This window comes from Triturus cristatus, chromosome 2_2 (genome assembly GCF_964204655.1).
Source record: "Triturus cristatus chromosome 2_2, aTriCri1.1, whole genome shotgun sequence".
Taxonomy (NCBI): Eukaryota; Metazoa; Chordata; class Amphibia; order Caudata; family Salamandridae; genus Triturus; species Triturus cristatus.
Window position 1 is genome coordinate 527,188,702 of NC_140582.1, and position 14,795 is coordinate 527,203,496.

Here is a 14,795-nt window from a genome sequence, read left to right on the forward strand (position 1 = left end):
TGGCTGCCGCTGAATGTCCGAGGCCGGGCCAGAGGGCGGGGCCGAAGAACTGTGGGATAGGTCTTGGGTAAGGCCCGAAGGCGATCCCTCGACCGGATCCATAGACTGGCACACTGGGATATCCTCAGTCTGTACGGGTAGGCCTTGCTCGTCACCGGAGCTACTCTCTTCGGCCCCTAAGGCCTCATTGTAGTCTCCTACCTCGGTGTCGGCTTCATCTCTGGAAAAAGAGTCGTTCTTCGACGTCTTCCGATACGGAGTCGTGTTCGGAAGCGGGGCTGGAGGGTAGGTTCTCCACGTCTTCGATATCTTCGTCTTCGGCGCTGAAGATGTTGGCTGGGGCCGGTGCCGCTTGCTGCGCTTCGAGTCTCGCTGCTCGTCGATTCCGAAGAGTCTTCTTGGATCGGAATCGGGCACAGGCCATACATGTAGATTCGTCGTGATCCGGTGAAAGGCATTTGTTGCACACCGGATGGACGTCGATATGGGGATATTTCGCATTGCATACCGGACACCGTTTGAATGGTGTCCTCGATTCCATCGCCGATGACAGGTCGATGGTCGGGTAAAATGAGAAAAAGTTGGTTCTGGAAGTTAGTAAACTAACAATATACTATCGATACCGATCGGGAACAGTACCGACGCGAACTAAAGGCCTTTTGGCCTGTTAAAAGTTTTTCCTAACTTGAGTCAAGATAAGCACATCCGAACCCAATGGCGGAAAAAAACAATCTGAGGATGGAGAGGATGCTCATGCGCACTGTAGTCCAGGGGAGGAGTCACCTATCCCAGGATACTTCGAAGACTCTTCCAGGACAACAACGTGCAAACATCCGGACCCAACACTAGGCGGCGATCTATGCACAGATATGAATTCAGCAGCCCACATGCCTCGAACATGCATCATAAATCAAGGGCAGTTATACAAAAGGGAAATTCTGATAATGTGATGTGAGTTTTCTTAGAGGATAACTTAAAGTAAGATGTTTAACTAAAATTAGTTGATTATATGTTTCAGAATCTATGATTGGAATTTGTTCAAAAAGTCAACCTTAATGAAGCCAAAGAATAGTGAACGGTAGGATTATGATGTCATGAGTACTCTCCATTTACGTAAATAGTTTTGTAGAAACAGGAAGGCATTGTATGGTAATGCTATTTATTTACTATTTCCTTGCAGCCGTAATATGTTACTGCAAAACGCTTAACATATGTTGGCTGTTGATTTAATGAACATCAAAGTAATTCAGAAACATAGATATTAATAAAAGCATGGCTAAGTGAAACAAGAAACCACCTCCAAGCTTCAAAGACGCTATATATATGTGCTGCATTATGCTGTAATTAACTATCCTTTGTAGTTCAATTTAAATTATTTGTTCTTGTACCCGTTTTTATTTCTGCAAATCTCTCCGATGTCAATGTGGCCTGGCTCACTCTATACTAGACTACAAATAAATAAGTTACAATAAAAATAAAACAATTACTCAATCTGGGCAAGGCTTTGTTTGTGTCAACAATAGTACAAGTGGTAGAAAGCTCCTTGCACTATTAGAAGATACCAACAACAATCTCCAGCATCACTCGTAATGTAATGTTATTTGTAATCCGGCAGAACAAGTGGTGAATTTAGCATTGATGAGCTTCACGATGCTCGATTTCAGGTATGGCTATAACAAGGGTCAGACACCGTAAAACGGGTTGTTTTCAAACTGGTGACACATTTGACTGTCTAGTGGTAATCAAACACACAAAAGATGATTGGATGAATGCCTGCAAATAACCTAGACTACTGGCAACTGCTCTAGGTAGAATTCCAACCCATTGTCTTTTGCCCACAGTGCCACTCTTGACACACAGGCGGCCTTATGCATACACTACTTTAATGAACATAGATTCCGCAATGTGTTAATTTCATCTTAGTTCTGGCCAGTAACTCACTTTTAGTTAAAAACTAATGCGGTTTAAAGTATGAATACATTTACAGTTCTCTGACCGATGTCTTCCCACATCAATATTTATGAGGCATGCATAACTGAAACCAGGGGTGTCTCTTTCCTGTTATAGTCTGATAATATGCTATGTTATTATCCCTTTCCTGGTGAATCAGAACTACCTTAAAATCCAGGTTCATTATTTACCTCTTACTAAAATAAGGATGATAAAACAAATGAATTGACATTTCATACAATGAAATAAAAAACAGCAGGAAAACTAGAAACTAGTCCGGAGCCTACAGGGAATGCCCCAGAGGGTTGCTGAGAGGGAGATGTAAAATCCACCTTAAAGATAATGGATGGATTGACGGAAAAACATATGCTATGTAAAGAATCACTACAATTGGTACAAATGATTTTTCACCCAATGCTGTCAATTCAAAGGGAATAATGACTCTGTACATGTTGCCTGACCACATTTAAATTTATAATAAACGACTGTAATGCTAATTGTTTCTCAATTATAAACCTGATCCACACTAGACCTGGATGATTTCCTTTCTTTAAAAATGCCAAAGGACCAAGAAAAAGTAGTAAATAAATTAAGCTTACATTTTCCTTTATCCCTGAAAAAGCGGGAAATTTTGCGATGGTTTGTGGGTTCTTACAGTGGGTTGGAAGCAGAAAAGAATTACGTGAACACCAACAAATTTGTGAAATTCTGCCCAGGAGAATAAATTCACAAAAAGTGGCGAATTTGCTTTAAGAACAACATTTCTTTAGAGATGGATTTCACGTTTCACATTTCAGTAGAACATTTTGCACATTGCTGATTAACACAACCACCACTGCATAAGATACATAAAGCTCTGTACACCATTTCTAATCCACAGGAACACAAAATACGACAATGCTTTGTTTGGGGCAAGATGTGCCCCCCCCCCCGCTAAATGAGGAACATCCATTTGAATTTTTTTTCAAAACCTTAATATTCATGAAACTCACGTAATGCTCGTTGATGTTAAAGATTTCCGTTTACAATTATCTGGGCCAGGAACATCTACCTAGATTTTAAAATAAAAGGAGAACATATGTAAACTCAAATGCTGTAGAGTCTAATTCTATAATCACATGAGAAGCAAATGTTTGCACACAAATTAAATATTTGAATTTGGCTTTCATTTATTTTGCAAACCTGAGCATAAGTACCTCAATAGCTGCAGTGGGGAAAAACAAGTTTTAGCCCCATGAAAACATACTTTGATTTTTTACACAAAAAAAAACGAGTATGCTTGCAATGGGGATACTTTAGATTAATTAATAATTTTGGTTGTTAGCCATTATGTGGGGGGTAACAACATGAACATTTTCAACTAAACCAATCAATTATCCTTATTAAAGGTTTTAACCATCCAAACAGGTCTGCTTTTTGCGTTATAAAAATTGCAAGTTACTTTCATTATCCTGCATTAATGCAAGAGTTTACATTAAGTATGTTCTGTTATGGGGAGTTGGGGACAGTTAGCAGTAATACTATGTTAAAATATGACTGTTGCCAGTGATCAATCTCTTGTACTTCATTCAAAGGCTGTTAAATAGCTGTATAAAATTATTATGTGTACTTGGGATGCAGTAGAGAAATGCTGTAGACATATGGAACCTTAATTGGATATCAAAGATGGTACACGATGTAAATGTTGTTGCGATGCAAATTAAAAAGAAAATCAATAAAGTATGTTTAAAAAAAAAGTATGTACTGATAATTTATTTGAAAGAGCTGCTATTATTGTAACAAGAAGTCAGAGGATGACCTTGATTCTCAATGAATGTACAGCGATGCCAAATACAAAAGATCAGAAAAGCTGTCAAAGTATATACTGGAAAGAGAGGACACCAAAATTGTGCAAACACCACCAGGGTCACTCATCTTCTTCCTCGTTACTGAGCTGGGCCTGTGGTAAATCACATTTTCAAAACATCTCTCAAATAAGGTGCTGAGTGGATCTCCAAACCTCACTGGTGTTAGACTGCATCAAGTTGTACAGTGTAAGGTACACATAAGCTATACAGAACTGAAATGGAGGTCTCGTCTTAGTTTTTTATATGAAACTTGGCTTTTAGAGCAAAAGCAGTTTTTCCTAAGTAATGGAAAACTTGGACTGTTGTAAAAAGTATTAGTACTGAAAAGTGGAGCGATCCATTGAAGACAATGAAGGAGCTCAAGGCCTATAATGACCAGTATACAATTTCTGCTCCAACATTTCAAGACTTGTCACTAGGATTCACCCTGTTTATTTTAAAACATTCTACCCTCGATTGGGTAGAATGTTATAAGCGCTTTATAGCTCTTCTACCTCCTGCAATAACAGTTGCTAAAGGCCCTCTCCCTCGTCATAAGCCCTTGTCTGCACTTCAGGCCTATAACTTAGGAAGAGGGCCATTAACAACTATTTTAAGCATCAGGTAACAATGCTATATTAGGCAATGACTTAAAAAGCCTAATTACTCTGATAAAAACAACTATTTACATGAGAAAAGCAAAGAGAACTCCGAGAACAACTCAGGAGCAACCCGTGTAAAAATTATATTTCTCTGGAGATTTTAGTACACCCTGTAAACAATCCATCTCATGAAAATGATTTCTTGGCGAATGGGGTTGAAAATCAACTAAATAATACAATAGGTACAACTGAAATTGGCCCCGTTTGTTTAAAAACAAAAAAAGAGCCTTTCCAATATGATAGCTAGGGAACTCAAAATTGTACACCTATACAGATCAGAAACTTTATATTGTACGATTAAACCTTATCAATAGTAAAGCACCAGGACCAGCAGGTATATAAATATGTTAAAAGCAGAAACGTATAACTAGACCGCATATTTAAAAAAAAAAAAAAAAACATTTTTAATCAACCACACAACTTAATGGCGGGCAGGAGCAGAAGACACTGTACCAGATGGGTGCAGGTGGCGTTGGCTCGAATGCATGAATTCCCCAATTCCAATGTGCCAATGTTAGTACACTTAAAAACCTTTGATTCTCTCAAATGGAATTTCTTCTATGAACTACTGCGTAAACTGAACTTCACAACCCAATTTTTGTCCTAATCCAAGCTGCTTTACAATAAGCTGCAAGCCAGAGTTTAAATTAATGGTTTCTTGTTCATCCCGTTCTCGCGGAGAGGGGCACCAGATAGAGATGCCTCCTCTCTCCCATGCTGAAAAGAAACATACAAAGAGGCTGCGGTGGTGGGGGAGAAATGGAGGAAATTTACTGTTTACATACAGCTTTCCAGCGAGGTTGGATGTTTAAAGCTTAAACAGCCAAATAATTGTCTTTGATAAATGCACCCAGTGGCTGGGCAAGGAAGGGCTGGGAGTGGCAGACTTCTGCTTTATTACTGGGCATTCCAATTGGCCATCGTAAGTGACTGACAACTAGGAGACAAGGAGGACCCTGTCTTTTGCCTCGAATGAGACATATTTAAAGGCACAGGTATCCTGGTACTTCTCTACGGATCCCCAGCTCACAAGACCTTGCAGCTCATTACCAAGGAGATGCTAGACTGCTGGCGTGGAGTCCTCCACTATATCAGACAGGATGGTAGACTCACAGGAAGCCCAACTATGGCATTCAGCTAGACAAATGGAATTCAAGCCGTGGAACAGTATTGAATATGCTACTTACCAGTATGCATCTGTTCTTGGCATGTAGGGCTGCTGACATTCATATCTGTGCATAGATCGCCGCCTAGTGTTGGGTCCGGATGTTTGCACGTTGTTGTCCTGGAAGAGTCTTCGAAGTATCCTGGGATAGGTGACTCCTCCCCTGGACTACAGTGCACATGGGCATCCTCTCCATCCTCAGATTGTTTTTCGCCATTGTGGCAGTGATGGAGTAGATACAGAAAGTGATGACCATGCTTACAGTAATTCTGAGAGCTGCAGCTGCTACAGGCGCCGGGGAGGAGGGAGGGCGATATGAATGTCAGCAGCCCTACATGCCAAGAACAGATGCATACTGGTAAGTAGCATATTCAGTTCGAGGCATGTGGGCTGCTGAATTCATATCTGTGCATAGAATACATAGCAGTACCTCCTATTAGCGGCGGCTACCAGTGCCAGCTGCAGCGGTCTGAAAAAGAGTTTTGAGAACAGCCTGTCCTACAGCTGCCTGCTGTTTTGATTGCACATCTACACAATAGTGTTTGGTAAATGTGTGTGTAGTGGACCAGGTGGCTGCTCTACATATATCATGCAAAGGGATGTTTCCCAGGAAAGCCATGGAGGCCCCTAACTTACGCGTTGAGTGGGCTCGTGGGGGAATCGTTAATGTGCGTTTAGCCTTTTGATAGCAAATTTGAATACATTTAACGATCCATCTGGCTATACCTGCTTTGGAGATAGCGTTACCTTTGTGGTGTGGGGCAAAGGCAACGAAAAGTTGTTTAGTCTTCCTAAAGATCTTAGTCCTGTCGATATAGTACATGAGGGCTCTCTTCACATCTAGTGTATGGAGTGCTCTTTCTGCGACAGATTGTGGGTTTTGAAAGAAAACAGGCAGTTCAATAGTTTGATTCATGTGGAACTGCGATATCACCTTGGGCATGAATTTGGGGTTGGTACGTAGTACGACCCTGTTGGCGTGAACCTGTATGAATGGCTCTTGAACGGTTAGTGCCTGGAGTTCACTAACTCTTCTTAAAGAAGTGATCGCTACTAGGAAAGCTACTTTCCAGGTAAGGAATTGAATCTCGCATGAGTGTAGAGGTTCAAAGGGTGGACCCATCAGGCGTGTGAGGACCAAGTTGAGGTTCCACATGGGAGCCGGTGGGTGGCTTGGAGGAATTACTCGTTTGAGTCCTTCCAAGAATGCTTTGATGGCAGGCACTCTGAATAAAGAGAGGTGCTGCCTGTTCTGGAGATAGGCTGATATTGCGGTCAAATGGACACGTATAGAGGTGTACGCCAGATTGCATCGGTATAGGTGTAAGAGGTAACAAATTATGTTTTGGATGGATGCGTCTAGCGGGTTAATGTCATTATTATTGCAATAAATGACGAACATTTTCCATTTGGCTGCATAGCAAGCTCTGGTAGTGGGTCTTCTAGCTTCCTTAATGATGTCCATTTAGTCAGGTGGCAGGTTTGGGTAGCCAAACTCTAGGACTTCAGGAGCCAGATTGCCAGGTTCAGCTGTTGCGGATCTGGGTGCTGAATCTCTCCATGGTTCTGCGTCAAATGCGCGGGTTTGATCCGCAGCCTTTGATGCGGCACCACGGAAAGTTCGAGAAAAGTGGTGTACCATGGCTGGCGTGCCCACGTTGGAGCAACCAGGACGAGTGTCAGTGAGTGTTGTCTGAGTTTGCGAGCCACCAGCGGTATCAACGGTGCTGGGGGAAAAGCGTACGCAAATCTGCCGGACCAGTTCATCCATATCGCATTGCCCTGCGACTGTGGATGTGGGAACCTGGCGGCAAAGCTTTGGCATTTTGCGTTTTCGCTTGTGGCGAATAGGTCTATCTCTGGATGACCCCATTGCTGGAAGTACGGTTGGAGTACTGATGGGTGTAACTCCCACTCGTGCATCTGGTGGCTGTGTCTGCTGAGCAGATCCGCCATCTGGTTGTCCTTGCCGGGGAGGTGTTCCGCCATGAGGAACATGTTCCTCCGAATGGCCCACTTCCACATGCTATGAGCCAGATGAGACAACTGTGGAGAGTGTGTTCCTCCCTGCTTCTGTATGTAGTACATGGCGGTCATGTTGTCCGTCCGGATCAACACGACTTTGTTGCACAAGTGTACTTTGAATGCTTTCATAGCCAGGAAGATTGCCATCAGTTCTAGAAGGTTGATGTGCATCTTCTTTTGTTGTGTTGTCCATAGTCCCTGCACTGTGTAGTTGAGTACATGAGCTCCCCATCCCTGGAGAGACGCGTCCGCTGTCAGTATTATCTGTGGAACAGGCTCTTGGAACGGTCGGCCCTTGCAAAGGTTTTGTGGATTCCACCAATGCAGAGAGTTGTATGCCCGACCGCTCACCAACACTAGGTCTTTTAGTTGTCCGTTAGCCTGATTCCATTGACGTGCTAAGCACTCCTGAAGCGGGCGCATATGTAGTCTCGCGTGTGGGACTATGAAAATGCAGGAGGCCATCATGCCTATCAACTGCATGAACACTCGCGCGGGAAGGGAGTGTTGTGGTTTGAACTTGGAAATCAGCATTTGCATGCTGTTGATTCTCACTAAATTTGGCTGAGCTGTGGCCGCCAGAGTGTCTATGGTCGCACCTAGGTACTGTTGTACGTGTGCGGGTTGGAGATGTGATTTTGGGTAATTTAGTGAGAACCCCAGACTGTGAAGGAGGTGAATGGTGCGGGACATGTGGCTGGCACATTGCTGGGCTGACTTTGCTTGAACAAGCCAGTCGTCCAGGTAAGGGTAGACGTGTATGTGCTGCCTCCGTAGATGTGCAGCCACAGTAGCTAGGCACTTTGTGAAAACTCTGGGTGCTGTTGTCACGCCGAAGGGAAGGACTTTGAACTGGTAGTGCTGCCCCTGAATAGTGAACCTGAGGTATTTTCTGTGTGAGGGGTGAATGGGTATGTGGAAATACGCATCTTTGAGGTCCAGTGTGGCCAGGAAGTCTCCCTGCTTGAGCAGCGGGAGGACTTGCTGTAGGGTGAGCATGTGGAAATGCTCGGAGAGAATGTAGCGGTTGAGGGGTCTCAGGTCTAGTATAGGTCTGAGTGACCCGTCCTTTTTCGGTATTAAAAAGTACAGGGAGTACACCCCCGTACCTTGCTCGTGGACGGGTACGACCTCTATTGCGCCTTTTAGTAGCATACTTAGCACTTCCTGCTGTAAGAGCGTTAAGTGCTCTGAGGACATAGGACGGTGCTTTGGAGGTATTGTGGGTGGAGTTGAGGTTAATTCTAGGCAGTAACCGTGTTTGACAATATCTTTGACCCACCTGTCCGTGGTGATGGAGTCCCACGTGGACAGGAACCTTTGTAGCCTTCCCCCGACAGGTGTTATGTGGTCGGGAGGAAGGGAGAGGGCGTCACTGTTTGTTATTGGGGGAGGACCTGGTGTTGCCGTATCCGCGTCCTCTGCCCTTTGTGCTTGAGCCACGATATCCACCCCGGGTGTTTTTATCGTAGGAACTTTGTGTGTTTCCCTTGTTGTAGGTTTGCTGTGACCCCTGTCCTCTACCTGCTCCTCTATTTCCGGGGCGACGAAAGGAGCCGCTCCGAAAGGACTGCGTTTGGAGAGCCCCCATGGACTTTGCAGTGTCTGTGTCCTTTTTTATTTTCTCTAGGGTGGTGTCAACCTCTGGCCCGAATAAGTAGTCGGGGTTGACAGGCTGGTTGAGGATGTTATTTTGTACCTCAGGTTTGAATCCGGAGATTCGTAACCAGGCGTGTCGTCGCAACATGACGCTAGTGTTTATGGCTCTGGCAGCTGTATCTGCGGCATCCAGTGCACACTTAATGGATGCGTTTGTGAGGAGTTGTCCCTCCCTGATGAGGATCTCTGCTCCCTCTTTGAATTGGTCAGGGAGATGTTGGAGTAATGTTTCTAATGTGTCGTAGTGTGCTCGATCGTAGCGAGCGAGGAGCGCCTGAGTATTGGCAATACGCCATATGTTAGCTGCTTGGGCCGCAACCCGTTTGCCGGAGGTCTCTAGCACCTTTGGTTCTTTGTCCGGGGGAGGAGCATCCCCTGTCGTTTGCGAGTGTGCCCGTTTGCGAGCATTCGCAACTACTATGGAATCCAGAGGTAACTGGCCTCTAATGTAGGTAGGGTCCCCAGGCGCCGACCTGTATTTCTTGTCGATCCTGGGGTTTATTACTCTTGCCCTGGTGGGTTCTTTGAAGATGTCCTTTGCTGGTTTGAGGACACCTTTCAACATGGGTAGTTTTTATATTCCTTTCTGAGGATGCAAAAGTATCCATGAGAAAGTCGTCCTCGACGGTGTCAGAGTGGAGTTGCACACCATGATTGGCCGCAGCACGTTCAATGAGGGCGTTGAACGCGGCAGTGTCCTCTGTGGGAGATGTTTTCGCTCCATATAGTTGCGGGTCCTGTGTATCCATAGGTGCACCCGGGTCTACAGGGTCATCCCAAGCTTGGTCAGGGTCCTGTTGGCCTTCAGGGTCCATCTCTCCGGGGTAGGGGACGTGGTCACTTATGTAGTCCTCCAAAACGTCTGTTTCGGAGTGTGTGGGAGAGAAGGACTGTGGATCTTGGTAAGAGGAATGGAGAGGTTCGTAAAGAACTGGTTCCGAAGCCACTGGCAGCTTTTCCTTAAGTGGGATCCGGTAGGAGTCCAAAGCTGGCTCGGAGGTTATTCTCCTCTTGTGGAGCATCATTCTGCCGGTGTCGATGATGTGTGATGGTGACGTCTCTGCAGGAGAGCGTTCGGCAGGCGTGATCGTGGTGTGGGTGACACGTGTTCTGATTTGGAACAGTTTTGGGGCCGTGGACGGCGGTAGGCCAAAAGTGATGTTGGCCGGTGCCGGAGAGGCTGTTGTAGCTTTTATCGGCTCGGAGCCTGACGTGTCCTGGAGGACTGCCTTGTGTTTGATGCGTTGCAAGGACGCAGCAACTGGCCGCACTTGGAGCGCCATCGGTTCTTTGGCGCCGACCGGTTCTGTAGAGGCGGGCGTGGACTTCTTCGGCGCCACTGGGTCATCGAGTCGAGGAGCGGTAGTAGCCGTCGACGCCGTCGATGATTGTGCCTTTGGTGGTGCTGTCGAAGCGGTGTGAGACGCAGCAGCCAGTTTGACCTTTGTGGCCGGAGCCGATTGTTTCGGTGCCGGGAGCCGAGTAGGTTTGGCGGCACCGAAGGTCTTTTTCCGTGTGTCGGCGCCGACGTCGGCTGCTGCAAGCTCGGCACCGAAGTCTCGTTTGGTGCGGTCGGTGCCGACGGGTTTGGCTGGCGTCGAAGGTGTGGTGGGCTTCGATCCGACCAGCGTCACTTTTGGTTTCGGTTTTTGATGAACCAATACAGCTTTCGGTTTCGAAGAAGGGAAACCAGCCGTTTTGGGTAGTAATGGCTGCCGCTGAATGTCCGAGGCCGGGCCAGAGGGCGGGGCCGAAGAACTGCGGGATAGGTCTTGGGTAAGGCCCGAAGGCGATCCCTCGACCGGAGCCATAGACTGGCGCACTGGGATATCCTCAGTCTGTACGGGTAGGCCTTGCTCGTCACCGGAGCTACTCTCTTCGGCCCCTAAGGCCTCATCGTAGTCTCCTACCTCGGTGTCGGCTTCATCTCTGTGAAAGAGTCGTTCTTCGATGTCTTCCGATCCGGAGTCGTGTTCGGAAGCGGGGCTGGAGGGTAGGTTCTCCACGTCTTCGACATCTTCGTCCTCGGCGCTGAAGATGTTGGTCGGGGCCGGTGCCGCTTGCTGCGCTTCGAGTCTCGCTGCTCGTCGATTCCGGAGAGTCTTCTTGGATCGGAATCGGGCACAGGCCATACATGTGGACTCGTCGTGATCCGGTGAAAGGCATTTGTTGCACACCGGGTGGACGTCGACATGGGGATATTTCGTATTGCATACAGGACACCGCTTGAATGGTGTCCTCGATTCCATCGTCGGTGTCGGGTCGATGGTCGGGTAAGATGCGAAAAAGTTGTTCTTGAAGTTAGTAAACTAACAAAGATACTATCGATACCGATCGGGAACAGTACCGACGCGAACTAAAGGCCTTTTGGCCTGGAAAAAGTTTTTCCTAACTTGAGTCAAGATAAGCACATCCGAACCCAATGGCGGAAAAAAACAATCTGAGGATGGAGAGGATGCCCATGCACACTGTAGTCCAGGGGAGGAGTCACCTATCCCAGGATACTTCGAAGACTCTTCCAGGACAACAACGTGCAAACATCCGGACCCAACACTAGGCGGCGATCTATGCACAGATATGAATTCAGCAGCCCACATGCCTCGAACAGGCATTTAAATCACAAAGACCTTTGTAAAAGGGACATGTACCCAGATTTCCCAGCCCCAGCTTCATCATAGCTGCTGGTAGGTCTTCTGTCATTGCAAAAAGCAATGGGGACAGTAAACATTCCAGCCTCAATTCTCTTTCCATCTTCCATTTGTCTTAAACTATTGAGTGGTCCGTAGCTCTTAATCGAGGGGAGTGATATAGCAGCCTATGGTTTCAAAGGCTTTTGCTGTGTCTAAAGAAGCCAGTAGATAGTAGCTGCATAGGAGTTGCCTGCTTTCTTTCATGATGTACCAGCATCCACAAATTCTGTCCTGTATCCCTGTGTGGTATAAAACCACACTTGTCATGGTGGGCATTATAGCCACAATCAGGTTCTTTATTCTGTTAACTAGCACTTTCCAAATATGTTGTTGTCTGTGTTCAACATTGATAATGGTTTATACAATCAAAAGTCTGGCTTTCCACCTCAGCATAACTATCCTTACTAACCTTATCTCTCTCACAGTGTTAGATTAGTATTTTGTTTGGTTCGCTTTTGTCTTACCTCTAATAATTTGTCTATTAAAATATTTCTGTATGATGGTATTTTCTTGGTAAGCTATGTATGACCGCTCAGTTTCTGTGTGAAAAGTTGAATAAAGAAAGTTTATATAATAAAAAATATCTCTGTATGCTTTACACACGTCTCCGGATATATAATTTTCTCGTTGGTCAAGTCGCCTAAAGCTGTAAGGAGTTCAGACCTTGTCATTGGTTGTTCAAAAGTTTGTATCTATTCATCTGTGAGTTTGCGCATGGGTGTTCGTGTAAGTTTTGTGCCATTGCACCTTACAACTTCCTCAGGTAGTCATAAAATCTTGGTTTTATGTTACTGTGTATATAGTAACCTGCATTGTGGGACTGTTGGTGCTAACTTACTCCTGCATGGGTCATCTTTATTTAGAAGCCAGTTAAGTCATTTGCCAGGCCGGTTTCTTTTTCACCACAGTCGTTATGATGCGAATTTATATTTTTCAAGTCTCAACATTAATTCTGATGCATCTATTTCAACCTTGGCCAATTATATAGTAAGTAGTGCCTGTACCTTTGCTGCATCTATCTTAATTTTCTACACTGACGCCCTTTATTTGTAATTTCTAACTCAAGTGTTTGCTTTACTCATGTAATGTTTCCTATTGTAGAGCATATTACCACTACCTTCATTGACTCCCATTTACTACCTCTAGTTGTACATGTTCTACTGTTTAACTGAAAATGATGCTTTATTGCACGTCTAAGGTCTTCCCTAAAAGGGGTAGTCTCCAATTCGGTCCTTTTGGTCTACGTCTGACAGTATAATACATTGCTATATAGTGGGAATGATCTTATGAGAGTCTATCAGGATAAACAGTTTATAAATCTATTTGTGATATTAGTTGACAAGTACATTACATTTATTCTGGGAAAAAAAAAAAAAAACTGCGGAACTACTTGTGAGAAGTCTGACTATACCTTATTCCACATGTTGTAACCGACATGTCTGTCAGTTCTGATTCTTTAATCCCCTGTTGTAATGTTCGATATTTTACTGTAGTGCTCTGGTCAGCAACTGACATCTTGTTCACCACGTCATCTATGGTGCTGTTAAAGTCTTCTGCCCACATTATTAGAGCCTCACTTGTCTCACATACCGTTTCACTAGTGTTGAGAAGAACTGGGAGTTTTCTTTATTTGGTGCAATACCACTAATGGATTGGTAGGCTCCACACAAATTTCCACTTTCAAATAATGTCAAAATTAAAATGTTTGACAAAGCACCTTTGATACCAGCATCACAATAATTACCTCTGAAGGAATCACATACCTTCATGCTACACTGTATGGTTTAATTCAAATATGATTAGAAAAAGATTAAAAAGTGCATATCTACCAACAGCAGAGAAAACAGAGCAAAACAAAACATTCCAATTTTAATTACAACAATATACATCCTGCATTGATTGAAAATTTGATTGAAAACCTTCACATTAAAATTTCAGTGAGAGACTACTTACAAGAACTTTGACAAAGCTGGCAGGAAACATCCCGGTGCGCCCTTTAATTTGTCCCCGATACCACTCATCGTCTAGTTTCTCCAGCAACTGGACAAATTCTCCAGCTGTCAGACTCAAATCATCGGAATTCTCTGCAAGAGACCATATGTTGCAATTATAGTGCACATATAACTCTCAAAATATGTATATCCTGCTATAACTTTCAGTTCGTGGTTTATAAGGGTTTGTGGTGATTATGGATCACAACATAAGAAGCATGCACCCTGCGGAGTGTGTTGATTGTGTGTCACCATAATACTTAACATCATCATATTTACTTTCCTGGAGATTTTTCACACTGACGCGACAACATGAAAACGTTTTGCACAGTAATATATTCAGAGCGAGCACTAAATGCATAGACCCATGAGTACCAAGTGCTATGTCCTATTTAGCTTTTATTCCATGTGTGCATGGAAACTTCAATAAATCATTTCACAGAAGGTTGGAAGACAAATATCGTTCATAATGGTACCTAGATGGTGTGTTTTTTTTGTTAATCAGTTTCCCCAAAAAGAAATAAATACACACAAATATATTTCTGGCTAAAAGTTCTGGGAATTTTGAGGGCCCAAAAACATGAACAAATGTACAGAAATGCACAAAGAGTAGAGTACTTGTGTTAAATTATTTCAAAGGATTGAATCAGACTTAAGGGACATGTGGTGGGAACTTTTGGAAATGCTCCTAGGCCAGAGGATAGATAGTATTCGGTATTCGTTCTGGGTTCTGAAAAGAATTGTGGCATGTTCAAAGGCCTGTTATGAGTGGCAACTTGTCCATATGGGAGTTCGGGCAGTGACATATGCCCCCGACAGTATTCCAA

General features: G+C 44.4%; 1 protein-coding gene across 1 annotated transcript in view; it reads right to left on the bottom strand.

The window, feature by feature from the left end:
- The window catches only part of SH3D19 (SH3 domain containing 19), a 524,308-nt gene that overhangs the window by 50,823 nt on the left and 458,690 nt on the right, over nt 1-14,795 (bottom strand). The window contains exons 15-16 of the mRNA XM_085641658.1: nt 13,931-14,061; nt 2,943-3,001 (exon numbers count right to left, since the gene is read on the bottom strand). Coding sequence (XP_085497784.1) covers nt 2,943-3,001; nt 13,931-14,061 — 190 coding nt within the window. The remainder of the gene's footprint in view (nt 1-2,942; nt 3,002-13,930; nt 14,062-14,795) is intronic.